General features: G+C 51.7%; 5 protein-coding genes across 5 annotated transcripts; 3 read left to right on the top strand and 2 right to left on the bottom strand.

Moving 5' to 3' along the window:
* Positions 1-156: 156 nt before the first annotated feature.
* Positions 157-2,024, top strand: PV07_05534 (uncharacterized protein; the record flags this gene model as incomplete). The annotated part of the gene is made up of 2 exons (XM_016392442.1): positions 157-1,269; positions 1,363-2,024. The coding sequence occupies 2 exons, from the start codon at positions 157-159 to the stop codon at positions 1,924-1,926; spliced, it is 1,677 nt and encodes a 558-aa protein (XP_016249961.1). The 3' UTR covers positions 1,927-2,024.
* Positions 2,025-2,301: 277 nt separating this feature from the next.
* On the bottom strand, positions 2,302-4,360 carry PV07_05533 (uncharacterized protein; the record flags this gene model as incomplete). Its single annotated transcript, XM_016392441.1, has 6 exons — positions 2,302-2,656; positions 2,747-2,862; positions 2,924-2,986; positions 3,042-3,298; positions 3,383-4,021; positions 4,081-4,360. 6 exons carry the CDS (start codon positions 4,358-4,360, stop codon positions 2,302-2,304), a joined length of 1,710 nt encoding a protein of 569 aa, XP_016249960.1.
* Positions 4,361-9,555: 5,195 nt separating this feature from the next.
* PV07_05532 (uncharacterized protein) lies at positions 9,556-10,636 on the top strand (the record flags this gene model as incomplete). Its single annotated transcript, XM_016392440.1, has 2 exons — positions 9,556-9,664; positions 9,816-10,636. The coding sequence occupies 2 exons, from the start codon at positions 9,556-9,558 to the stop codon at positions 10,634-10,636; spliced, it is 930 nt and encodes a 309-aa protein (XP_016249959.1).
* A 4,604-nt stretch (positions 10,637-15,240) lies between these two features.
* Positions 15,241-16,394, bottom strand: PV07_05531 (uncharacterized protein). The gene has a single exon (XM_016392439.1). The coding sequence runs from the start codon at positions 16,246-16,248 to the stop codon at positions 15,259-15,261; it is 990 nt and encodes a 329-aa protein (XP_016249958.1). The 5' UTR covers positions 16,249-16,394; the 3' UTR covers positions 15,241-15,258.
* A 441-nt stretch (positions 16,395-16,835) lies between these two features.
* PV07_05530 (uncharacterized protein) lies at positions 16,836-18,621 on the top strand (the record flags this gene model as incomplete). The annotated part of the gene is made up of 1 exon (XM_016392438.1): positions 16,836-18,621. Exon 1 carries the CDS (start codon positions 16,840-16,842, stop codon positions 18,619-18,621), a length of 1,782 nt encoding a protein of 593 aa, XP_016249957.1. The 5' UTR covers positions 16,836-16,839.
* Between the last annotated feature and the right edge of the window lie 8,459 nt (positions 18,622-27,080).

Below are 27,080 nucleotides of genomic sequence, written 5' to 3'. Positions count from 1 at the left end.
GTAGAAGAAGATGTATTTGAATAGTCCCAACCATTGTGCAGATTCCTGGCATCAACCGCTTCCCTGAATATCACTCCGCAGATACAAGTGCCTGTCACACCCAACATCTACCGCAATCTTACACCCCAAAAACTAGAGGCCGCATTTGGCGAAGATATGGCAGAGATGGAGGTCGAAAACAGTGGAGCTGGCCAACATATCGAAGGTCCTATCGCCTCTGCAACAAAAGGCAAGAGGCACTTCCGCCTCCGAACCATTTTCAGCGTGGTGGTCATGTGTCTCGGCTCCATCTCGTACGCCTACTCTGCGGGAATCATTGGAAACACGATTGCGCAACCCAGCTTCTATCGATACATGAAACTCAGCGACACCAATGCTGCGGCCCTTACGGGGGCGACAACTTCACTTTACTATGCCGGCGGTGTCTTCGGAGCGCTATCCAGCCACTCCATCGGAGATCGATTTGGCCGAAAGACATCGATCTATATGGGAGGGGCTATCATTGTAAGATACTTCCTCTGCACGGACTTCGAGTTTCCGTGCGACCCAGTATCATCATGGCTACAGGCTGACAGCAATTCACAGGTGGTCTCAGCGGCGCTGTGTGCTGGCTCAGTCCACATTGCCATGTTCATTGTATTTCGATTCGTCAGTGGCTTTGGCGCTCTGATCTTGTCAATGACCATCCCCGTGTGGATCACAGAATGCGTGCCGCCGGAGGTGAGAGGTGCCTTCGCCCAGTTCCATGCCGTGGGCGTGAGCACTGGCTACCTTCTGGCCAGCTACGTCGGGGTTGGCTTCTACGTCAACGTGAGTCCCGCCTCCCTCGCGACGTGGCGAGGACCGCAGGCGATCGGGGCCGTCCCGGCAATCTGTCTCCTCTGTGGCCTCTGGTGGGTGCCCGAGTCCCCGCGATATCTCCTGATGAAAGGCCGAGAGGAAGAAGCGCGAGACATCATTCGGAAACTCCATTCCTCCTCAGGGGACACGCTCTTTGCAGAGATGGAGGCGTTTCAGATGAAAAAACAAATCGAACTCGACCGCACCTTGCCCTCGTCCTGGTCCGAGATCTTCCGCAGGCCGTCGTTGCGCAAACGGATGCTCATGACCATATTCGTCGTCTTTTCGGTGCTCTCCAGCGGGAACTTGACCATTGTTCTCTACGCTACCCAGATGTATGAGAGTTTGGGCTTTGATGCATTGAAACAACAGCTCCTTCAGGCTGGTCAGCTGGCCGCCGTCATGCCTGGTCTAGTCGCTGCAATCTTCGTGAGTCCCATACCCCCTGCGAGTCTTAGTGCTGCTGCTCGAGAAATAGGGCCCGAATCTTACTTTATGACCAGCTGCTGATAGACTTTACAGTTCACAGAGAGACTTCGTCGACCTACCATGGTCGCGATTGGCCTTTCAAGCATGGTGATCGTTTTGTCGTGCTACACGGCTGTTTCGGCGCAGTTCGCGGGCCAGTCCAACAACCGGTCGGCTCAGATAGCCGGAGTCGCCCTGGTCTACATCTATCTCGTCCTCAGCGCCGCGCTCACCGAAGGGCCTTGCGCCTATTGGAGCGCCGAGTTCTTCCCCACGCATCTCCGAGCAAAAGGTGCCACTATCAACGTCGTCACCTTTTGTGTCGTCAGCATTCTCTGGACGCAGTCGGCCTCCTCGGCAATCTCCAATATCCAGTGGCGGTTCTTCTTGGTCTTCATCTGCATCACAGCCGTCACTTCCCCGATCATCTACTTCTTCTTTCCCGACACGCAGGGGAAGAGCTTGGAGGAAGTCGCGCTGCTTTTCGGGGACACGGATCTCGTGGTCGTTTGCCAGGAAGACATTGTGCTTGATGCGGAGAGTCACACGATTACAGGGAAAATCCACATAGGGGGCGAAGAGAAAGCAGTTGCTGAGCATCTGGACACCGTGGTGTAGCTTGCCCGCCGAACAAACCAGGATTCTGGGCGGTTGAGGCCGTGGAAAGTCCAAGGCCAGAGTGGGCAAGCGTCGAGAGTTGATGTCGTCCCGGCTGAACCGTTGTTTCACGGCCTTGTCAACTTTGGCGATCGCTTTAGAGGATCTGGCGGAATGCCTTCGCCTATTATTCAAGAAACAATACAAAGTATTTTTACGTGGTTTTCCTGCTTGCTCTCATAGAAAGAGTGCTTCGGGCATGTTGCATATTGCGTACATGAATTACGCCTTTTCCTATGTTACACATTTGTCACCCGCCGTTGAAGAAGAGAGTGACCATAGGCAAGAAAACCCCAACGCGCCTTTAAATCAAAGCCGTTTCTCAGCCACTCAGCATCAGGCTTGGACCACTTCATTTGCAAGACCATTCTGTATCGTCTCCAGCACATGGAGAATCACCGTCTCCTGTCTGAGTCGCATGTAGCCTCTTCCCACGCTTCGTCCCTGCGGCGTCCCCAGCCACGCAAACGGTTGGCCCAAGGGCACTTCCTCCGTGGAGTTCCTGACTAGCATAATAATGGCGTTGATGATCTTGACGATAAACTGGGCTCCTTCGAATCGTCGTGTCAGAGTATGCAGGGTCCGCATCAGGTATCCGAGCTGCTGGGTGATCTCGGTCTTGACCTCGAGGTCTTGGGCCTCGCTCAGCTGGATCAGGTGCAGAGCAATCGGGAGAATTATCCAGGGTGGCCTACCCGCAACACATCTCGTCAGACTCTCGAGTCGCTCATGAAAGCATAGACCCTGAAGCCAGAGGCCGTTGGGATGGATCATTACCTACACGATGATTGAGAGATCCTTTGGGTTGGCGAATCGAAGCATTGATGCCGTGATGGCGGCTGTGTTTCTTGACGCCTCTTTGATCTTGAGGAGGGCCAGATCCTTTACAAACCACGCCTGCGAGTCACAGCTGTCTGAGAGCCTGAGAAACGGCTCGTACAGCATCGAAATGGCAAACCTGTATGGGACCAGTGTTAAAATTCTTGAGGGGCCCGTTGCAGAGGCAGATGAGGCCGGTGAACTTACTGGTGCATTAGTTCAAGGAGATGGAAAATGACCAGGTCAGTGCTGGGGACCTTCAAATCCTGAACTGCCGCGTAAAGGTGAGCGAAGTTGGCGCCCCAGACCTTCAATTTCTGGTCTATCTGGCCGACCTCTTGCAGCAAATCGAATGCTTGTTGAGCCCCTGGGAAAAGCCAGGTAGAGTTATAATCTCGGGAATTCAACCGCACCGAATCTACCATGAGTCTGGTCAGCTTACACAGTAGGATGAATGCTCGTGTGAAGTAAAGCTTTGTTTCGACGGATATCAAGTAGCATCCCGAGCTCTCATCTGTGAAGTCAGTCAGCTCAGGCAGACGACCCTCTGGCCGCCTCTCCAACTTATTGAACCGGCGCAAACCCAGGGATATCATACGATTGCGTATGATACAGCACCACCAAATGATCCTCTTGCGGTGTGTCGAAGATGGATCAGACATCCCTCCCGCTACAGCGTGGCGGATGGCTTCGTCCACCCAGTAGCTGTTGACCTCCTTCGTGGAATCGTATGGGCTCCAGTAGCTCAAGAGGAGCGCGCTTTGAGCGAGTTCTTCCGTGCCCATGAAATCGAGTTCAACTTGGTGATAGAGACTCTGAGCAGAATAAAACAGGGTTTTCTGCGCGCGCTTAACCGAGGTGCACAGCTCTCCTCGGAGCGAGTCTTCCTCAATGTGAGACAAAGCTGCAAATAGTATCGACAGGAGTAAAAGTCGCATGGGCTGTGGGGGAGCCAGGACATCTCGTTGAGGCGCTTCATACCACTTGAGAAACCTTGATTGATCGACCGCAGGACAGATTGGGTGGAACTGCCCAAAGTATGCCTCGACCAGTTCATCTTGAAGGCATCTCGAGAACCCCGGTACTTCCCACTGGTCGAACTTATTCCATGCGTCAACTTCAGCAGACGATCTAGATTGAGGGACGTAACCCACCATTTGGAAGTCATCGTCAAAGCTCAGCGCGAAGTATTTCTTTTGCACCTTTTGCCAGCATTCGTAGACACGTTCCAAGCCAACTTTTTCTTTGCCATCAATTGATCGGGTCTTTCCAAGGAAAGGGGCTTAAATGACATACCTGAATTGAAAAGCACGTCGTGGATTTCGGAGTAGTCATGGTCTGCGCCTGTATCAACACTGGCATGTCCAGAAACTTGCGGCAGGCAGCTTTCTGAGTCGGAAAGCTCGTCGGAGACATCGTATGGGATTGAGATGTGCGTTATTGCACTCGAATCCGAATCTCCCTCTTTCTTCGTGGCTTGATACATTGAACTTCCGTCTCGCACCAAGCATAGGTCCATTGGACAGATAGTTTCCTGCCGGGACAGATTGAGACTTATGAGTTTCACATCGCTCATCTCAAAGCTGTAATGATATTGAGGTACCTCCAAGGGTTCTGGGCCGCCACGATGGAACACCAGTTCTGCGACAACTGTGGCACTGGTACGGAGATCCAGTGATCTCTCACGTGCGGCAACTTGGTCATCCCAGATGAGAAAGATGCCTTCAGCAACCCGGACTTCGCCTTAGACTCTGAGCACGAAGAGGCTGTGCAGCTAGACTGCTAGCTTGCCAGCCGCCCGCAGGCCTTTGGTTCGCGTGAGAGCATCCAGACGAGACAAGGGTGATGCGGAAGTGGAATTGCGGCGGAACGAAATGCGGAATTTGCGGTTTGCTGGTGGAACGGCCAGTTGTACTCCAATGTCCGAGCGCAAAGGCTGACGACGCATGGTTGGATTTTAGACAGGATTTGGTTTGACAGATGAGTAGCTGCGTACTGGGAAAGAACGAGAGGAAAGCTAGGCTCCGCGGTGGATTGGCTGTGTGTACTCGGTAACGTAGAATTCACGGCCAGCAGAACTTCGGATTTTGGTGTGGTGCACCAAGGCCAATGTAGATGTGCGCCGTTTCACTATTTCCATAGTAATTGATTCAGGCGACGGCTTTGCCTGCCCTGTTACCGTAACTCGGGGCATATCTCAGTAACCGTGTTTTCGCAGTGGATGATCATGCGACAGCAGAAATTCGTTCTGGACTCGTAGTTTGGCTGTCTCTCGTCTTTCTGAGGGACTCTGATCCGCAAGGAATATCTTAGAGCATTGGAACTAGACAACACATTTTCAAAGGTGCGACTCGTGAGTGGTATGGTAGGTCAAAGGCTCAATTGAATCTACCACCGAGGAGACTGTTTGAAGGGATGTTCCAAGCTGTGTATAGACCGAGCCCAAGATATTTCTGACAGCAACCGCCCCTTACAAACGAATAGCTTCCGAGCCTTGTTTCTCGACTGGCTCTGTAGTAGGAATGTCCCTTCCATTCGGTTCCCAGCCCCAACCCGGTAATCCAGTTCACCAGGGATATGGTAATGCAATGCCATCCTGCCGTTTTCCAACGCAACTCCCCGCAACCCGCATCTTTGATCCATTCCACCCAGCCGAAGCTGCGTGACCTCACAGGAGACAATTCCCCGGTACAACATATCCGCACTCGAGCAGGACTCACATTAAAGAAACAAATAATCCATATTTGTTGAGAAGTTCGCGTGTATTCTTGGGGAACGTGAACTCTTCATTGCCTCTCTGTTATAGGTACCTGACAAACTATTAATTAGAGAGATACCATCATGGCGTACAAAGTTCGATACATGTGGCATCCCACACACAAGGTGACCGACCTGGCCGCCTGTGAAAGGTTCTTCCAGGACGTGTTCAACCTGGAGAGCACCCCCGTGGAAGCCAACCTGCCTCCGAAGGAAGAGTGTCCCACGTATCCGCGCGACTATTCCATCCTCACCATGATTCGCGAGGTCATGTTCGACTGCGTGGACCCGACAAAGTACGTCGTGGAGGGCCGGCAGTCTCTAGAAGACGTGGATGGCCCAGGCCACTTGTTCTGTTTCGGCCTGGCCGTCGACGGCGCGGACGAGATCTACCAGGTGTGCATTGAGAACGGGATCCGCAGCACAGACCAGGCAAATCGGCTGGGCAGTCTCAAACGGCCGCCCATTACGGGTTTCAAGAATGCCACGCTCTTCTTCACCCTGCCCGAAAGTGCCGGGCTGCGGTATCAAATCTATCCTCACGCCGCCACGGGCCCTCCTGATCCACGCGCCGAACCGGGCTGGAAGCTCCCTCCGGTGGCAGAGAGCGACCCCCTGTCACTGGAATTCTGCTCCCACCACACCATCCTCTCGGCCAATCCCACCAAGGCCTTCAATTTCCTGATCGGCATCTTGAAGGGCAGGATCATCCATCAAGGGCGCAATGAGCTCCTGGAGACAGACAGTACATACATTTCTCTCGGAGATGGCGTCTACGAAGTTGCCGTGCCAACCCGCGCAGGTTCTTTCGCCGCGGAGGATCTGAAGTTCAACGCGCCCTTTGATACGTATCATGCGCTCACGTGGAAAGTGAGAGACCTTGCCAAGGTGAGGCGGCACCTGGAGCACAAGAAGATTCCGCTCTTGATGCAGAACGAGCATATGGTGGTCACAGATCCGAAGTATACGATCGGTGTCCCCTGGGGGTTCACGGACAAGAAGGTACCGGGTGACCTGAGACTATCACCATGAAGGGTCCGTGCGACCGTTATTGAGGCAGTATCCGGTGGACTGAGGCATCCACAGGGCGGATCAGTTCCACCGAAGAAAGATTACAGTGACAAGCGACTCCGACGGAGAGGCTGGGAGAATTTCCACTGGTGGTTGAGTTTCAGCCTTGTACAGATGGCGTTGACAACATTCACAAACGTACTAGTAGAAGCAACTATGCAATAGCTACCCTGACCAGTTGAAATTATTCCAAAGATCCACACTGCTGTCGTCCCAGAGGAAAGGCATGTCCGAGGTTTTCTGCAGGGGGTCCTGAAACGGCTCTTGATAAATAGTGGGCAGGGAGAGGTCCCAATCACCATTGGCATTGACATTGCCGCTATTCCACGTGCTATTTGGCGCTGGACCCAGTGCGGTGGCGATCGTATTCGATGCTGTGCCCGCTCGGACGCTTTGAGGCCACTGAGACTCGATAATGTCTCGAGCCACTTTGATGGGCCGACGTAGTTGCTGCAAGATGCGCCGCGCGAGGAAGGAACCTTGGGAGAAAGACTCCATAATTTTCAGGGATTTGTTCAGGAGATTTATGGCCGGTCGGGTCAAATCCTCTGAGTTGTTCTGCTTTACTATGATGCAGATCATGGGGACCAGAGCGCCTGTCAAATGATGTAGATAAGCGTGTCTCTCACAGCGTTTGGATCTTTGGGACGAATAGGATGCGTCAACGGCCGCGACGACCTCTGTGGCCATGTCGATACACAGTCGCGCGACCTTTCTCCCATAGGCCAGGCTAATCATTTCCTCTCGACGCAGCAGCATTCGTAGGTATAGAATCCGTAGATGCAGAATAAACCCTTGCTGTTGAATAAAGGAAGGTGCTCCGTCGTACATATGCTGAGATCCTGCAGCTGGAGGCCAACTAAGGGAGGGCGGAATTTCTCGAGACAATTCAATGATCTTGTTGTCCATGGCGGCGATGAAGTCCTGGCTGACCGGTTTCTTTGCGCGGGCACCAAACATGGCTTCCCAGACCTCCGAAGAGAGTCTTGTCAACTTGATTGTTTCCAGCAGGTAGGGAACAGGAGAGGTTGTCGGCATCTCCGGCAATGAGGGGCAGTCTGGATACAACATTCGATCGTCAACGCATTTGGGCAAGCCGACGTTGATATCTGACTCCCGGAGCAGCTCAGGCACTCCACGCGTCTGAGCAACATTGTGGTTCAGACAAAAGACCGACCAGAAAACTCGTTGCCGGTATGTCCTGTCGTAAAATTTACATTCCTCACCCCATGAGGGTTCGTTGTGTAGCCCCAACTGAAAACACAATCGCACTGCTGTACCCATCGTATCGTAGGCCGAGTTCAGTAGGCCTGCATACATGAAATATAATGTCTTCACAAGCAGTGTTTGGATGGTCACAATATTGGCTCTCTCCAGCCATGTGGCGTGGCTCAGGAGCTTGTCACCGCGACAGAATTCCTTCCAGCCTGGGAGGTACTGACCCTGGGTAGAATTGTCGCACAAAATGCTCACCACTGCCATGATGAACTGGAGAAGGGCGGCTAGTTGTACGGAGCCGTTCTTGGTGAGGCAATTCGGGTCGTTTGCCACAAAGGCAGAGAACTGCGCACGCAGATAGCCTTCGTTCATGCAGGGATAATGTGGTTGTACATTCGCAAAGAACATGTCCAACGACCGATGAACCTTGGTCGGGTCTTCAACCCGTGCCTGCTCGACAGTTTGGTCTATGTCACGATAGATGTCGGCCACCGAAGTGTTTGGTTCGAAGCTGGAGCTCCCCAGGAAACCACCTACTTTGATAAGGTCCGTCCCTTGTGCTCGAGTCACGGAACGGTCAAGGAGATCGATCTGCTGGAAAAAAGCGGTTCCGGTCATAAAATTGGTGTTGCGTTCGAAAACGCTTTCGCGAGGAGATGATGTCTCGGTGTCGATGGTGCTCTGAGGAGTCTGTCCTTGGTTGTCCCTGAACATTGGTGCATTGGGCGAGAGTGCCTGGCTGATCAATTGCTGGTCACCTTGAGGTTGTGTTGATTCTCTTTCTGACTCTCTTTGTCCATTTCTGCCGTTTTGCTGCGGCCCTTTTGTAGCCGCTGCCGCTGCCTCTGGAGGATCGTCTCTTAGAGCGGCCGTGCTAAGGTTAGGACCTGGGTTTATTCGACTGTCGACATTTACCCAGTCGGTGGAAGCAATGTTCGGCGCCAGCAAAGTCGCTGCCCTCGAATGCCTGGTACCCCGCGGCTCTGAAAAGACACATTCAGTGCCACAATGGCGACAATTTCGGCATACCTTTTCGCCACTGCATTTTCGTTTACGGCGTTGACACTCATTACAAGCTCGTGAAGTGTATTTGTCGCGGACTCTGACAGCGTTCGAGCCTGATGAAGTCATGGCTGTGGAACTCGCTTCAAGCTCATTCGGCGGCTGCTGTTTAGGATAGAATTGTGACCTTCGAACCGCCTTCCGTTTTCCACAAAGCTCATCTTGATCAAGTCGGCAACCTGCATGATTAATGGAAATGGCCCCCTCAAGCTTGGCTCCCCGCATGGAGTGGTTGTGGAGTGGCGGGGGACGCAGGGCGGTTGCAAGGGCGAGGGAGAGGTCTCGGATGGCTATAGAGGAGCATCACAAGACACGAGGCGCAGGGATAGTCAACCATCATGTCAACGCCGCTTCCAAAGCCCTGGATCTGCCTAATGTGCGCTAGGTGGTTGGAAAGTGCAAGAAGGGCGCCCATATTAGGGTGCTTTCGCCGTTAGGATGGCCCATTTGGCGGCACCCTTGTGAGAGCTCTACGGAGCCACCGAGCGCGCCGAGTTTCGGCTTGCTTCAGCCTGTCAATAAGCGGAATTCTTCGTGCTTGCGGCTTTGCATCCACAAGACCGGAATCGTCATGTTGACCCTAGCGTCTCGGTCTGGTTTTCTGAAACAACGCTACTGGTGGCTGCGGTATTGACAGATCTTGGAGACGATTTCACGTTAGTAATGACGAATACCTTCACCGCAGCAACCCTAGAGATGGAGAAAGGACTACCGACAAGAAGAGCTCGAGCAACTGCGGCTTCAGTCCTCTTCAACGGCGAATTCACCTTTTGTGTGCTTTACTAGTCGTCCTCAGCTCTAAGTTGTAAAGTTACACCTCCACTTGATGTATACTTCTGAAGGGCAAGTCCTCCAGTCTCACTTTGAATATTTGTCCCACAGATTCGCTGACCTCGTAAACAGACAGACACCGAGGCCGGCAGCATCTGCTGCAAGGCTTCAATCATTCGCTGGTCTTCTCAATGAGAAAGGGAATCTCGTTGGTGCCGCTGTTACCATTGGAAACACCCTTTGCGCCCAGATCACGGCACGAGTTGGGTTTGATTGGGTGCTTATCGACATGGAACACGCCCCCGTCTCGGCGCGCGAAGCCTCCAGCCTGGTCCAGGCAGTGGTCGCAGCATCAGGTGGCCAGTGCGTTCCAGTAATACGCACCCCTTCGCATGGTGTCGAGTGGATCAAATGGGCTTTGGACTCTGGGGCTGCGGGCATCATCATTCCCATGGTGACGACCGCTCAAGAATGCGAAAACATCATCCAACGTGCCATTTATCCACCAAGAGGCCAGCGCAGTTTCGGACCTTTTCTGGCGCCATATGCCGATGTCGACCCCGCGGCCGATGTCACGAAGTACATGAAAGAACGCGCGAAGGAGGTGGCGATCATTCCGATGATCGAGTCTATGGAGGGCGTAGAGAACGCAGAGGCGATCTTGAGAGTCCCCGGAGTAACAGCCTGTTTTGTCGGGCCTTACGACCTTCGCCAATCTATGGGCCTGCCAGGTGGTGACGGTGAAGAGCCCAGCTACATCAATGCATTGCAAAGGATTCTCGAGGCGGGGAAGAGGAATGGTGTAGTCATTGGCACAGTCGGCGCGACCGAAGCATCTGCAAGACGGAAGGTAGAGATGGGGTTCAGATTTCTGCTCACGGGCCAGGAGCCCAATTTCCTGGCTGCTGGTGCCAGGTCGACTTTGCAGCAGTGTCAACGGGGAATGATAGCCGCGAGAACTAGCAATTTGTAAGTAACTGGAGCATTCGGTAGTTCCTGGCAGTGAGATCACTTCTCAAGCTCAAGTCCCATTTTACCTCGAGACGCGTGGCCCTTATGCTCATGGCACTAACGAGATGTCGTTATAAGGGCTGTTGGGCCTGTCAACATGGTTTAACATTGAATTGGACATGGAATGGAACGATTAAGTGTCCCGTGTACAGCGAAGGAGTGACGACTATATTCAACAAATGGATATCTATTGTCTTGCGCTACACTTCTTTGACTTGGCTTTGTCTCTCCTGGGGAGTCTCGACGAATCTCCCGAAACTCAGGTGTAACTGAGATGCAAAGCCAATTAGAAGATGGCGACAACGTTTGAGTGGCTACCCACTCCTCCTGCTTGTTGTCAGATTCTTGTCTATACCGGAGGGAGATAGACTGACCTTTCACATTTGCCGGGCTACTGGACAGGAAGAACGTGTATCTGTTGTGCTTCTTGCACAAAGCAGCCAGTTCTTCAAGGTCCCAGAGTTCACCGATAGGACTGCCCCAAAGAGGAAGCAGCCAGTGATGCAAGTGTTCTGGCTCGTCCATGGGCCATGTTTCGAAAGAAGGCGCATCACTGGCCACCGCGCTGAAATAGTTGTCGTGGAGCAGCTCAACCATCTCATGAGCGCGGGAGAGTCCTGCAAATTGCAACTCGAGGTAGGCCTTTGCACCCATTTCCTCGCGTTGCTTCACGTCGAGCTTCCTGTATGCCTCCGAAAAGCCGGTCCTCACAATGAAAATGTCGCCGTACTTGAATTCCACGCCTTGGGCCTTAGCACAGGACTTGATCTCTTCGGCGGTGATTTTTCGGGGGGTGAATGGGTCATAAGACTTCCCGCAGTGCTCGTAAAAGTCAATAAGTACGCCTCGTCCGACTTGGTCCCGTGGATGTTAGCTCATTAATGTTTGCGAATGAAGCAAGGACACGTCGTACCGATGCCTCTACGTGCCCATGCACTGGTGCCAATCCTGCCGGATTTGTCTTCGATTTGTTCGACCGTCGTCTAAGGCATGTCAAAGATCTCTCTTTTGTCTGTGTTGACAGGGTTCAGTACATTATTGTACCATATAAACCCATCATTATGCTTAATACCTGCCTGTCCGACTCAGTTAGAGATGGATATTATAGCAAGAAACCTACAGAAAGATCGGAGGGAGCTTGTTTGGAAACTTACATGACGGAAGCCGTCCCATTGGGAACCGCTCTGGGTGTTCAGCTCATATAAATCGTCAAATGCGTAAGGTCGAACTTTCAAGACGGTGTGTTTGAAAGGAGGACGTCCGAAGAACGGGGGCTCTGGCCACTCGGCAGGCAGACTTTCATTTAAAGTCGGGGTCAGCCTCTCATTCAAACCACTCAATGATGTTGAAAGCTGTGGTTGTAGTCCTGAGATTTCGCTTACTTCAAGCACGTCCTGTCTCCCGTCTGAATCAATTTTGAGGCTTCAATCACTCTTCTCGGCGTAAGGAGATTCAACCGCCCCAACTATAGTTCATGGTTAGTCCGCACTCCCAGAGAGGAAAGAAGAACAGGATGAAGATCTAGAAAGAGGCTAAAGGTCCTACCTCGTCATCTGGTCCCCAAAACCAAGCTGCATACTCCGGCGCACCGGGTATCTTAGGCAAGTTTTTGAGCTTTGGCAAGTTGTCTGAATCTGGGTCCCACTTCGCCATTGTGAAATCTGTTGTTCTTCGAAGATTGAGGTGTCCTCTAGGTTTATTGACCAGCTGGATATGGGAAACTACGTCTCCATCGCCGTATTTGAAGAACCATGATGTACGCAGAAACTCTCGCTGAGCAGACCAGTCACGCGCCGAATAGTATTGTTACCCGCAATTGGCATGGACCTCGCTGCGGAAGACGGAAAACGCAGTTAGACCGGGTTCAGCGGTTCTCTAGATTCCTCGCATATACCGAGCATTCTACTTAGTGGCCTTAAGACACTGATCCACATGACGAATCTAGTCTCATGTTGCGGAATAATAGTTGATTGGGAACCACAGTGGGATCTGGAGGTTACCAAGGCTTCCTTTTCTGCTCGGATCTCGATTTGGCGTCGGAAAATCATTATTTTGTTTTGATATTCCTCATATTTATCCATAACTGTTCGGGTCACGATGCCATCGCTCAAGCTATCTTGAATAACGAGGATACTTCTTCCTTCCCTCTTGCCACTATTCGGGCCTCTTGGTTTTCATCCACTTCACACCCGCTACCTGTTCCTCCTCCAAGACATAGCTGAAGAATCCCACCATGCTTGTTGAAAGACGACGAGCCAGCATCTTTTCTCCCTCATTCCAGATTATAAACTATTTGGAAAGCTCAATCTCCTGATACGTGTCGTAAATGGATGCCTTTCCATCTCCTTCGACGAGCTGTTTGTCTCCTGAAACCGCATCCTCGAAGGTGACAACTACAGTGTCCCCGAAGATGGCGCTGAGGTCCTCGATCGACTTACCGCTAGTCTCAGGGTAGAGGAAGAATATTGTGATTATGAACAGGACCGTCCAGGATATGTTGACGAGGTAGAATTTCCAGTGGATGGCATCCAAGGCAATGGGAGCGGCCACCAGAAGGATGACGTTCGACAGCGTCAGTCCCAACGTGCCGACTGCCTGTCCCTGTGCGCGGATGTAACTTGGGAAGATCTCGGAGATGTAGACAAACTGGGTGGCATCGATGCATGTACACCAGAAGCAAATCATCAAGAAGGTCAGGAAAATGGAGGCCTTCAGTCCCGGCCTGAAGTTCGGCTCCAGGTATAAGCCTTGCAGAATGCAATTCAGCACCACACACATAAGGATACCGCACGTGCCGATCAGGAGCAAAGGACGACGCCCGACTCTGTCGACAAGCGCCGCATTAATGAAGTTTCCTGGCATGGTTATGCTGACCCAGATTGCCTGTAGAATCAGTGGCATGGGCCCAGTCATGCCCAACTGCTGATATACCAAAACTCCGTAGATTCCGACCGTTGTCAGGCCGAGAAATTGGGTTCCCCAGAGCAAATTAAAGGCCAGGAAGACACGTTTGCGGTTGGAGGCAGTCCGGATGATGGGCAAAGGTCCGATCCGCTTCGAGACACTGGAGTCGAAAGCGATCTGTCTGGACATTTGGTTGAACTCGCGCTTTGCGTATTCCCCGGCTTGATCTCCTAAATGCCCATGCAGCCGTCGTATGACAGTCTCTGCTTCTTCGTGGCGCTCTTTCATAATGAGCCATCGTGGCGATGCAGGAAGAATTGGTGATCCGAGCAGTAGGATCAAGGTAGGGAGCAGTTGGACGGCTAAGGGGAAGCGCCAGGCGAATTCGGATTTGGGATCATTGACACCCTTGAAATAGGTACCGACGTTGATCCAGCAAGATAGCGAATTCCCGATCGCAAACATAAAGCCAGTCATTGCCACCATGAATCCCCGCGATTCGGGAGGGGAGACTTCAGCTTGGTACATGGGCGCCACGGCAAGCAAAGACCCCATGCCAACGCCGGATAAGAAGCGTGCCGCAAGAAACATGGACGGGTTGACAGCGCCACTTTGAAGTGACCCACCAAGCATGTATACCAGCGTAGTCAATTGCAAGGTGAGCTTTCGGCCCAATTCGTCTGCCGCCCAAGCAGCGATGACAGCTCCAACCGAGGCGCCTCCGATAAAGGTTCCGGATGCCGCGCTGAGGAAATGAGACGTGCGCGGGTAGCCAGGGTCGCTGGGGTCGTCCGTGTAGCCCATGGACACATAGAAGCCATGCTGGCCGATGGCACCACTGAGACAGGACATCGCATAGCCACATGCCATAGGACCCGTAGCAAGGAGCATCACGAGGGCCCAATTGTAGGCAGTGATGCCGGGAAGAAGCCGACCCATCCTGATCTTTTAGTAGTGTCCTGGATATCAATGGAGACGCCAAATAGTATAGAGATGATGCTGGAGCCCGATGTTTGTAGCTGATGAAAGCATTTTTGCGACTACGGACGTAGTGTATATTTAAGAGCACGGTATACGGGTCTCCCTCTACGAAACACCGCGGTATCCTATGTCCTTGGTTTCGAGAACTCCACAGGTTATTTTTCCGCTTTCCGTTTTCCACCTTCCGCATATTGTCACCCACGGAGTTCGCACCCATAATCAATAGCTAGTGTCCAAGTTCTAATGATACAATGCTCTTTATGCAGGCCGGCAAGGCAGCGCATTTAACTCCGGTTGCTGTGAGTAGACCAGGTGCGCGAGTTTTGCCTTCGCTGTCACGGTTAATCCTGTTTCCCGCATGCAACATCACGATGGGTCACTCTTCTATACAGCTTGCTTCATTCCGGCTATAGAGTCTGAGAAGGCTTGTTCGTGAGCCTGACGCCTGCGTAGGAGTACGAAATATCATATTGGGGGGCCTGGGTGCAAAATTGGTGTGTGATTGCGTCTAGAATTTGCAGCATTAGCCTCAAATATATTCGAACGGCCTCAAGACCTCCCATGCAGGAGTCTGCAGGCTATGTCAAGAGCTGGTATTGGGCTGCAAGACTACAAGAATTGCCATTTTGGACAAATCTGAGACATTCCAAGCACCGACGACTGCACCGCTCCCTCCAGAGTTGACCATCCTTCAAATATCTACCCAACTAGGCGATTGAGCTGACTTTCATGGGCGAGAGGATCCTTTGGGAGTTGCACCTTCCAGTCCTTCCCGACCTCGTTCTCCCCCCAAGCGTGCGGCCCATTGTCGTATGTGTTGGTGCGCCGCATATCCCTTCGGTACTTGAATATATACTCCGACGCGTCTAGCGCCCGATGCCAGACTGCGGTGTTATCCCACATGACTGCGTCTCCAGGCTGCTCCCAAGCAACTTTGTACACATATTTCGGCTGCGATCCGTGTGCAATCAGCTCCTCTCTCATCTTGTGGCTTTCCTCGACCGAGTAACCCTGGAACCTGTAGACGTAACTAGTAACATACAGGTTGTTGCGTCCGCTACCCTCGTGCGGATATACCGCCTTGAAGTGAGAGATAGACCAGTCGTATGGGTCCACATCTTTATACAGATCGGGGGCCGCTAAACGGCGATTGTGGATCAGAGAACAGTCGCATATCAAGTTCTTGAGTTTGTTCTTCCACTCTTGGCTGAGATCCTCATAGGCTGTCCGGGAGTCGGCAAACTCAGTGTCGCCACCTAACCCCTTGGGCGGGATTTCTACCGCTCGGAGGAGCGAGTATTTGTCCCTTCGCGGATGGTACTGCATATCAGCATGCCAAAGTTCATTGCCCTTTTTCAGCATGGAGGTGACGCGGTCGGTGTTTTTGACGATTTCTCCAGAGTCGTCCAAGTTGGATACGTCGAATATGTGCGGTTGATCAGGGAATCGACCTCGACGACGAATGAAAGGCATTGAATCCAGCTCGCCGAACCGCCGCGTGAATGAAACGTGGGTATCGTTGTCCATGTTTGCATTCCGAAAGATGAGAACGCCATATTTGTCGATACCCTCCTGGACTTCTGCGATCACAGAGTCTGGTATGGGCTTTGAAAAATCAATACCCTCCACTTCAGCCGCAAATGTAGCGTGAAGAGGCTTAAACTTGAGTGACTTCTGGGCCGACATCATGGATAAATTCTCAAAAGAGCTAGCGTAATCTTCTGGTGGTCACAATTCTGACGAGAACTATTTCGAGGTCGTCTGGAAGGAGTTAAATGTGAAGATGGCGCCGGTGCTTCTCACTTCGATGATGGAGTATTAGTGATTAAGAAGAGCGGAAAAGCGCAAAGCACATCTTTCCAGCACACTGTCGAGGGGGTTTCCGACTCCCCACAGTGGCGAAGGATCATTGAGAGCAGGGGCGGAATAATCAGAGACTCCACAGGTTCCTAAAATGACTTCTAAATGGCCATGGTCAGGTGAGCCTTCGACTGATAACATTTTCCGCGGGATCGGATGCCAATCTCCATTCTGCCAAGCGCTTTCCAACGTGGTCTGTCCGCTGTAGAACAAGGCCTTTGCTCCCTGGCATGTGGCAAAACGTCCATTACGCAAAGAACGCCTGTCTCATCGGCATAAATCAACCTACGAGAAAGCTTCGGGTATATTCATTTGTTGCGTCTCGAGCTATAGATTCTCAAAAGACTCGGGCCACAGTTTGAGATGTTGCGAGACTTGTGTGACAATAGCACCGACTCTCATGGAGGGTATGTCAAAGCCATGGCCTCTCTTCCAGAACTTCCAAAAGACGATCCCAGAGCCGATTCAGAAGAGGCTGCCAAAGCATGCGGGTGGCAGAATGTGAATAGCAGAGGCTACTCCATATTAGAGAAGCCGCATGGACTGCCTCAGCGCAAGCGAGTTGTTGTTATCGGCGCTGGAGCAACCGGTATATGCTTTTCCAAGTTCTCCGAGGCTCTCGCGAACCTCGATTTGCAAATCTACGAGAAAAACGACGAGGTCTCAGGCACGTGGTGGGAGAATAGGTATCCTGGCTGCGCGTGCGACATTCCGTCTCACATTTATCAATTCAATTGGGCCATGAATCCAAACTGGTCGCACTATTACTCCGATGCTCGCGAAATCTTCGAATACTTCAAAGGCGTGGTGGACACTCACGGGCTCCGCAAGTATATCAAGCTGCAGCATCAAGTTATTCGGGCAAGCTGGAATTCGGAGACCACGAAATGGGAAGTCCAGGTCCAGAGACCGGACGGGACAGTCTTCGAAGATCAGTGTGACTTCTTGGTCAACGCTTGCGGCCTGTTGAATAACTGGAAGTGGCCGAGCATCAATGGTCTTCATAGCTTCAAGGGTAAGCTACTCCATTCGGCCGCTTATGACGAATCGACTGTCCTTGACGGGAAAAGGGTGGCCGTCTTAGGGGCAGGCTCATCGGGTGTCCAGATCGTGGCCAAAATTCAACCGATCGTTAAGCAGCTATACACTTGGATTCGGTCTCCTATCTGGATCAGTGCTGGATTCGCTTCCCGATTTGCCGGTCCGAACGGTCGAAATTTCAAGTATGGCGAGGACATCAAAAGGAAATTTGCAGAGGATCCTGTCAAGCAACTTCGCTATGTCAAAATGCTAGATGCTGAGCTTGGCCAACGCTTCTACTTCAACTTCATCAACACTAAGGACGCGCAAATGGCAAAGGACTTCTCCCGCAAACAGATGGAGGAGAAGTTGAAGGATCGGCCAGATCTAATTGAGAGGATAATTCCCACCGCGTATGGACCCGGATGCCGTCGACCGACCCCCGGAAACGGGTACCTCGAAGCCCTCATGGAGCCCAATGTGACGGTTTATACCTCGGACGTTCAGCAGATCACCCCATCGGGATTTATCGACAGTGATGGCAATGAACACGAAGTCGACATTATTATCTGCGCAACGGGCTTCGATACATCCTATGTCCCACGGTTCCCGGTCCTCGCGAACGGCAAAGACCTGAGACAGGAATGGGCTGAAGATCCCGTGTCCTATTTTTCCGTCATGATCCCGGATTTCCCAAACTACTTTCTCTCGATTGGGCCGTACAGTGCGACGAACGGTTCACTCCTCCCCCCTATTGAGCACGGGTGCAAATACATGCTCAAAATTATAGAAAAATGTCAGATGGAACATATCCGTTCGATCGCCCCCAAGGCCGACGTCACGGCCGAGTTTCGGGAGCACTCGGACTTGTTCCTGAAGAGAACGGTGTGGAATCAGAAATGTCGAAGCTGGTACAAGGGTGGAACTATCGATGGGCTCCCGCGCCTCTACCCTGCGTCAAGAGCACATTTTGTGGAAACCATGCAGCCGCGGTACGAAGACTTTGAGATCAAGTATGAAAGCTCCAACAGATTCCATTTCTGGGGCAACGGATTCACGGTTCGGGAGCTCGACGGACGCGATCCGACATGGTATCTTGGTGTTGTAGATGGCGAGGACAAACAACCAGATTATACAGAGGATGAAAAGGCCGTCCTCTTCTCCGCGACAGGTGACAATTAAAACGATCGTTTATACATATTTCTCCGCCCGGTTGGTGCATACAGAGAAGGTGTCCTCACTGTTGGTGTATAATGCTCTGATACTTTACTGATGATGCCGGAGAGCCCATTGAATGCGGTGAACATGGATCTAAGAATAATAGAGTTTTCCATACATACCTCTTCGTGCAGAATCAACGTCTGAAAGTAGGCTTCGAGCGGATTCCCTCACAATGTGTATTCAAGAAAGTCCAATTTCAAGAGTTGAAGTCAAATCACGGTCCGGAAAAGATTTCTTCTCCTCAGAAGTAGACTTGAACAGGTGGATGATCCCACGGACCAGGAGGCGGAAAGAGCGCGGAGAGCGAATTATCCTCGCCGATAGGTTTTAGATAGCCGATTACTTGGCTCTAGCAATTGGCATCTACGTAGCCCTTAAGATGTTGCTTTGGTGACGAGTACTATCAGAGAGAAGATATATTACAACCAGGCATGCTTCAGCACCCAGCCAGTTCTTGTACTGCAAATCTCACGACGGAAATTTCAACTGAACGTTCCAATCTACTGACCAACCCAACTCGGCTCTCCTTTCTCTTCTGCTGATCACGGTTTAAAAAGCCAGTTCAAACTCAACACAGTCGTTGATTATCGAGTTTCATCATGGCATCTCTAGCAGGAAAGGTCATCGCCATTACCGGTGCCGCAGGGGGTATAGGCTCGGTGACTGCCGATTTACTCGCTTCCAGGGGGGCCAGCCTTGCCTTGGCAGACATGGACGAACACGCAGTCAATTCCACCGCCAAGGAAATCCGGAGCAGGCATAAGGTCGACGTCCTCGCCACAAAATTGGACGTCACGGTCTCCCAACAGGTCGACGACTGGATCACAGCTACCGTCAAGCACTTCGGAAAGCTCTCTGGAGGCGTCAACCTCGCGGGGACGGTGGGACGGGAAATCGGGTTGAAAGCAGCGCATGAAGTCTCGGACGCGGATTTCGACCTGGTGATGGCAATCAATGTCAGGGGTGTCATGGCCTGCCAGCGAGCTCAGCTACGGAGTATCGAAGATGGAGGATCCATCGTCAACGCCGCCAGCGTCGCCGGGAAAATCGGAATCCCCAACCTGCTGGCTTACGGTGCTAGCAAGCATGCGGTCATCGGATTGACCAGGACCGCCGCGGTCGAGAATGGCCATCGGAATGTGAGAATAAATGCCGTGGCACCGTGAGTTTGCACCCCCCAAAAGTTTTTGGACTCTCAGACATTTTCCCGCTAAGTTCTCGATACAGCGGAAGCATTGATACCAAGATGCTCGGTATAGCCCGCGATTCCAACATGCCAGGCAGTGACAAGGCACTGGCCCCGATTAATCGGCTTGGGAAGCCGGAGGAAGTTGCGGCTTTAATTGCATTCCTGCTGAGCGACGAGGCTACATACACAACGGGGGCAGTTTATACAATTGATGGTGGCATGACTCCATAGAAGATGCATATGCATGTCTTCACCATCCGGGAGCCGTGTAGAAGTAAGGCGGGAATCATACATCGCCCTGTAACTGCAGTAAAGACGATCCGGAGGAACGGTGAATCATTCACGAGGCTCTCAAAAACGCGTAATATCAGAATCTTTCAAAATATCTACCTAGGTACATTCTCCTTACCCTTGCAACTCTCTGTGTGAATCCTGTTACTTCAGCAAGCAACATTCCTGAATCTTGGCAGTACCCAGAGAGAGCGTAACCCGCAAAAAAAGTTCAAAGAGCTTCTGCCAACGATAAGACTATTTTAATATCGGTCAAGAGGGTCAGCCTTCAGCCAGACGGCCTGTTAGATGAGAAGGCTTTCGAACACAGCACATTGCCTGGCACGATTTTCGCCATCGTGGCAATGTTCTCTTCTACTTACTCGCTCCTCATACCGTCCGCTTTCTAACCACCACCGGCAGAGCAGCTTTCATCAACGTCAAGCTCGAGGTGACCTCCCAGGGATAGCGTTCAAGGTCATAGTTAGGTGCTGGCTGCAGCTCGAGTTTTTTCATAAACCTTGTGAGAAAAAGACGCATTTCGAGCAGCGCAAGAGGCTTTCCTACGCAGCTGTATACCCCGGCACCGAAAGGAATGTAGGCTTTGGTATTGTGATTGCGGATGCCGTACTTCTCTCGCTCTTGATCTATCCATCTTTCTGGCAGAAACTCCAAGGCTTTGGTGAAGTTTCGCTCGTCCCGTTGCATCGTCCACTTGTGGATACTGAGCTGTGTGAACTCGGGAATGAACTTTCCGTTGATCACGGCGCCACCCTTTGGCGTCGAACGCTGGTTTCCGTTTGGATCTGGCTCTGCGAGGCGCAACGACTCGTTGATGATTGCATTCAGATAGGGCGCGCGTGCCGGAACCAATTGCTGTCCATCAAGCTCACTCACCCCGTCCCAGAGTGAGTCCACCTCTTCTTGCGCCTTTCTGTACTTGTCGGGATTCATCAACAGGTAGTAGAACGCAAATGTCATGCATATGCTGCTTGTGTCACTCCCGCCCACCACCACGACAATGGCTTCCTCAGCAACCTGGGACTTGTTCAACTGGACTCCTGACTTAGGATCTGGCTGTAACAAGTATTCGAAGATGTCACCTCCAGCTTCTTGTCCTCTTTGGTAACGTGCTTCAAACCGCTGTGCCGTGAATCGGACGAAGTCCAGACCATTTCTTTTGCGTTCTCGGTCAATAGGCAGCCATTTGTAAAGCTCCTTGAACCATGGCACGGGGCGGATGATGGAGAGCATACGCATATAGCTGTGTAGCAGACCTGCCCACTTCAGGGACTGTTTGTTGGACCCCTCAATCATCCCAAAGTCCTCCCCGAAACCAAGATCGCCCATTATATCGAATGAGAAGTGGTCGACGTCTCCACTGATGTCGATGATACTCCCGTTTTTCAGCTCACAGTGTTGGATCAATCGGTCGGTCAACAGGATGATCCTTGATTCGTAAGACTTTAAGGCGTTCGCGGTGAATGCTTTGTCCCAAATCCTCCGTCGAACTTTGTGATTCTCCACATTGCGTGTGCTCGCCATAACCAAGGTGTTATGGCCTGCTCTTCCAGGATTGCCATCGTACCACGGTCCTCGACGAAGGTTGAATGACTGAGCGCCATGGATAAAGGTCACGTCGTCGGGATTGATGAACGAGAGCTCATTTGGACCGTACCGAACAATATCTCCGTATTTCTGATGCAAAGACTCGAGATATCTGTGGCTAGTGCCCGTTCCACAGATATACGAGAAGTGAAATTTGCTGAGCTTTCCGAGAATAGGTCCGGGATATTTCCGTAGAGGGTGGAAGAATAGCCTGTAGATGGCGATGCTTAAACACAGCGCCACCAAATAGCAAAGATTGAAAGTAAAAACAAAACAGATAAGCCCCGAAGCCTGTAAGTATGAGACACATCGCCAGAAAATGCATAGTGTTGCTTGGAGGACTGCGATGAAGCCAAAGAACTCAGGTACCGTTGGCTCTTTGCGCTGAAAAGTAAGGTGGCTTCCCAGTGCTAGCAGCACGCTTGGGGAGCTGACAGTCAACAGATTCAATCCCATAGCTGACAGTTCAAACATGCCTTCCAAGAAGAAGAATCCCTTGAACGGCACTATTGTTGCCGTATGAAATACGAAAGCCCAAAGTTTGCGGGAGCCTAGACTTGCCCTCAAGGAGTTTCACCACGGTGCCGACAGAAGACTTCGGTGACAGCATCACCGGCCGGCTAAGTCACTTTCGGAGAGCAAGTGTAGGGGGATCAGCAATAGGCATGGCACGAGTAACATGGCTTCCCGCGCCTCCGTTTATCATTAACCGGAATCCAATGCAGACATCATGCACGGCACCACTGGTCTTACTATCAGGCGGCGCATTATGGAACAATTGGACGGCTCACTCTGTGGAGGATTTTCTGTGGTCACACAGCTCCATATCATTACAGAATCATGTAAAATGCGTATGGCGTGTCTCAATAAAGCCCACTTCCGGACGCAAGGGGGAAGGGGCGGGGGCCTGAAGTGACTGAGGGCAGCAGCTTGGCGCTCTTGGAACCCACTTCTCCCAAGCTAAATTACTCTCTGGGCTCGATCAGGATCACATAATTAGTACACAGGTACAGCTGGGAGGGAGGTGCATGGGAGAGTGGAGGCTGGATTGATGCTATTCCGCCGTGATACAACCGGACCTACATCTATGCTCTTGATCGGCCCGTAAACATCATGACATATGGGCTTGGAAATGCTACAAAGGAAGACCGAGTATCATTTGAGGAGTTACGCAGCAATTTCTAATTTTGGTCGCCTTGAAAGATAATCCGATACTACTTGTATAGCCTGGCCCTATCCAGCGGCAAGATTGATTCTTCTACTGTCGACAGTCTCAGGCTATAGTTCATACTCAGTCCCCGAAGGATGGCTTGGAATCTCGATGGAAAAGTCGTCGTTGTAACAGGTTGCGCATCTGGCATCGGCTTGACCACCACAAAGCTTTACCTCGAGGCGGGCGCTACAGTCTTTGGTATCGATATCTCACCATTCCCTCAACCATCTCCGTTCTCCACGGCGCTGTCGGAGAAGTTTCATTTTCACAAGGCTGATCTGACAGCGCCCGGAGCCTGCGATGACTCGGTAGCCGCCTGTCTGTCGAAGGCTGGGAAAAGTGTCGATATCCTGGCCAATGTCGCCGGCATTATGGACGCTTTTGAGGCTGTTCACAAGACCACTGACACGACATGGGACAGATTGATAAGCGTCAATACCACAGTACCCATGAAATTGATGCGAGCAGTTTTGAATCAAGGGGGTATGCTCGAGCAGAAATCAGGCCGGATTATCAACGTCGCTAGTAGGGCTGGACTGAGTGGAGCGGCAGCAGGATTTGCTTACACAGCGAGCAAACATGCCCTGGTAGGTGATATCGATGTTTATTTGTGTTCTATTGTCAAGATCAGCCTTGGGAGGCACGACATGTCCCCACGGCGACTGTTGTCGAAAGACAGGGGCAATAATCAGTTAACCAACTGCTCACTCAGATTGGAATGACCAAACACGCAGCCTGGCGTTACCATCACGACGGGATCCGAACAAACGCAGTCTGCCCAGGAGGTATTTGCATTGCCATTCGACTTTGCTGGGGTATTTTCTGACCTTTGTATGAAGGGGTTCCAACCAACATCAAAGATTCCATCCGGAAAGAGAACTTCGACCAAGAGTCGTTGGATATGATGACGTACGTGTATTTGCCCTCTGTGGCGTTGTGCTGATCCATGCCGGGAGTCCTACTTGACCGATGAACTAACATTTGCGAAACAGGCCTTTTCATCAGTTGAACCACGCTCGTGATGGAAGCCAAAGTATCTCCACCGACGACATTGCAAACGCGATCCTGTTTCTTTCGGTGGAAGCATCCCGCAATGTCAACGGGGTGATAGTCCCGGTGGACAATGCGTGGAGCGCATGTTGACCATCCGCTTTACCTGATCCTGACCACGTGCGAAACAAGAGTAATTCCTCTAGGACTTTCGCATGTTAGGGGTTGCGCCGAGGCGGGTAACATTCTTTGCCACGCAATCAACTAGGCGGAAAATGATAGCCGGCGTCAATCTTGATGGCGGAATGATGGCGGAAATCATGGCGGAATGGAAGCCAATCAACTTCTAGCGGCGGTTCTAGGAGGATATAGCAAATGAATCCAAAAACGCAAATCAGCCTGGCGGGTGAGCGGACCATGGGCTCGGAGATTTCCTAAACCCTGTCTGTGCATGAGCCATCCTGATTCATACGCCTTTTCCTTTTTGTGCAGGTGCAAGCCCGCTTGATCGATCACATTAGGCACAGCTCACGTGCATGTTGGCTCATATGGATATTTGGGGCCTTTCCAAGACTGTCATGGTTGAGAAGTAACGAAGTAACGTGCTTCGAGACACTGCAATTGGGTTCAAGGGACGACAGATTCCTTGGACTGTCTCAAGGAGAGGTCGAACGAAGATGCTAAGCATCGACGAAGTGCGAAAACATGACAATCAAGCGTCTTGTTGGGTCATTATCCACGGATCTGTGTATGATCTTTCTGATTTTCTGGACAAGCATCCTGGCGGTGCAGCATCGATTCTGCGATATGCAGGAAAGGTAAGTCGAAGTCAGAGGTCGGCAGTCATGACATGGCTAAGAAGTGAGCTAAAGGAGTGAATAGGATGCGACGGAAGAGTATGATGCGATACATCCTCCCGGCACCATCGAAAAGACGCTCCCAAAAGGTACCTGGACCAAATCCATGACGGAGAGGATGATTACTGATATGAGATAGATAGAAATCTTGGTCAAGTCGAACACTACATCGCAGCGGCGGAGGAAACAAAGGGGAAGACCGGTGTTACGCGCAGTGCAGATCGAGGTCTCGCGTCTATTGACATGTGTCTAAACTTGAATGATCTGGAGCTCGCAGCCAAAGGCTTTCTCCCTGAGCGCGCATGGATTTATTACTCCTCTGCGGCGCAGGACAGGCGGACTTACGCTCACAACATGGACGATTGGAAGCGAATCCGGTTCCAGCCACGGATTATGAGGAACGTGCAAAAGGTCGACACTCGACGGACAATTCTGGGCTTCCACAGCAGTCTCCCATTCTTCATTGCGCCTTGCGCATTGGCCAGACTGGGCCATCCCGATGGAGAGCTTTGTCTTGTTCGAGGAGCTGCTCGAGCCAATGTTCCGTACTGTCCAAGCAACTCTTCATCGGTCTCTCATGATGTCCTTGCGGGTTGCCTTGCTTCAGAGGCAAGTGGCGGTTGCCTCTTCTTTCAGTTGTACGTGAAAAGATCCCGGCGCGAGACTCTCGACAACATCCGGCGTGCCCGAGACTTGGGATACAAAGCGCTTGTTATTACCGTGGACACAAACGTGGTGGGAATCAGAGAGGATGACGACAGGTTCAAAATAAAAGAGGCGCTGAATAACGGCCAACTATATCTCAGCCCTTGGAGGACAGCGCTGGCCAATCCAGATCCCGAAGCAGTCCTGCGCGCGCCTCACTCAGCAACACTAAACTGGGAAGACTTATCTTGGATCAAGGATGCCTGGCAAAACGCTGGCCCTATATGCTTGAAAGGGATCTTAACGGCCGAGGATGCCAAAATTGCTTGCGACTTGGGAGTCGATGCCATCTACCTGAGCAACCATGGTGGACGCCAGCTCGATTCGGCGACTTCTGCTCTCGGGGCTCTGATGGAGATACGGCGATCGTACCCCGAAGTGCTCGGCAGATGTCAGGTCCTCTTGGATGGCGGCGTCCGCCGAGGAGGAGATATTCTCAAAGCTCTCTGTCTTGGGGCTACCGGAGTTGGGTTAGGGCGCCCTTTCATGTACGCTCTCAGTGCGTATGGTACGGAAGGCGTGCACAGGGCGATCGAAAGTAAGTTCTGTCCTCGCTGCTGCACCTCGAATCTTGGGATCCCGGTGTCCTCAGACATTTTCAAAGTCTCCTACATGGAATTCTAACTCTGTTCTGGAACAGTGCTCAACGACGAAATCGTGACGGCAATGCGGCTATTAGGCGCCACAAGTCTGAGTGATCTAAGTCCCAGGATGGTCAATACTCGCGAATTGGAGACTCTATTGACCCAAGATTTTCCAGAACCTGGGAGCATAAGTTCCAAGCTCTAAGCTCTAGCTGGGATCTGTATATTTGCCATGCAGACCGTTGCCTGCAGAGATTCTGTTCTATCGACGGGGCCGAGCAACAACATAACTTGCGCCCTACCTCTTGCATAAATATCTGTTGAAGGAAACAAGTCAAGCTCCGGAGACGCCAACCTCTCCAGTTGTGGAGCATAACTCGAGGCAAATGTCACGCTAGAATAGGTATACTTCTGAATTGTGCAATGCATGCCTCCGTATTGCTCGGTGGCTGGCTCTGAAGCCATGTTATCTCCGAGGTATAGAGCTTGTTATGAATGTCCTTCGTCGGTTATTGTTTTCCTTAGGCGGGACTTTCCCGCCCGGGCGACGTAAGCAACACCATTCTAAGCACCCCCTGATATCGAGACACGGAGTCAGACCCAAACGCCCCAGGTCTTTTCCACTTTAGAGGGACCGTCTTCCACATGCTGATTTTGGAGCTGAACTCCATCGACAGATGGTGCAGCAGTCAGCAATACAATCTCACGACCTTCGCAATGAGACCGAGCCTGGCGCTGTGGTATCTGAGTCCTCTAGGGGCTCTCCACCATGACCAGAGAAATAAACAGGAATCAGAACAGCTCGGCCACTTCAAGTTCGTACTCAACAACCTCTGAGAACAACCTAGCCACCTCTTTACAAGACTTGGATGTGCTTGTGCAGTGCGAATTGCGCTGAAGATGCACAAGGCTTTGATCTTGGTGTTCCATATTTACCGGCGGTCTCAAGCTGATATCTCCAGAAGTCGCACGGACAGCAGAACCCCACCGGCCGTGAGAAGATC

The sequence above is a fragment of the Cladophialophora immunda genome (assembly GCF_000835495.1).
Source record: "Cladophialophora immunda strain CBS 83496 unplaced genomic scaffold supercont1.3, whole genome shotgun sequence".
Lineage (NCBI taxonomy): Eukaryota > Fungi > Ascomycota > Eurotiomycetes > Chaetothyriales > Herpotrichiellaceae > Cladophialophora > Cladophialophora immunda.
This window is presented reverse-complemented; position numbering and strand designations above follow the sequence as displayed.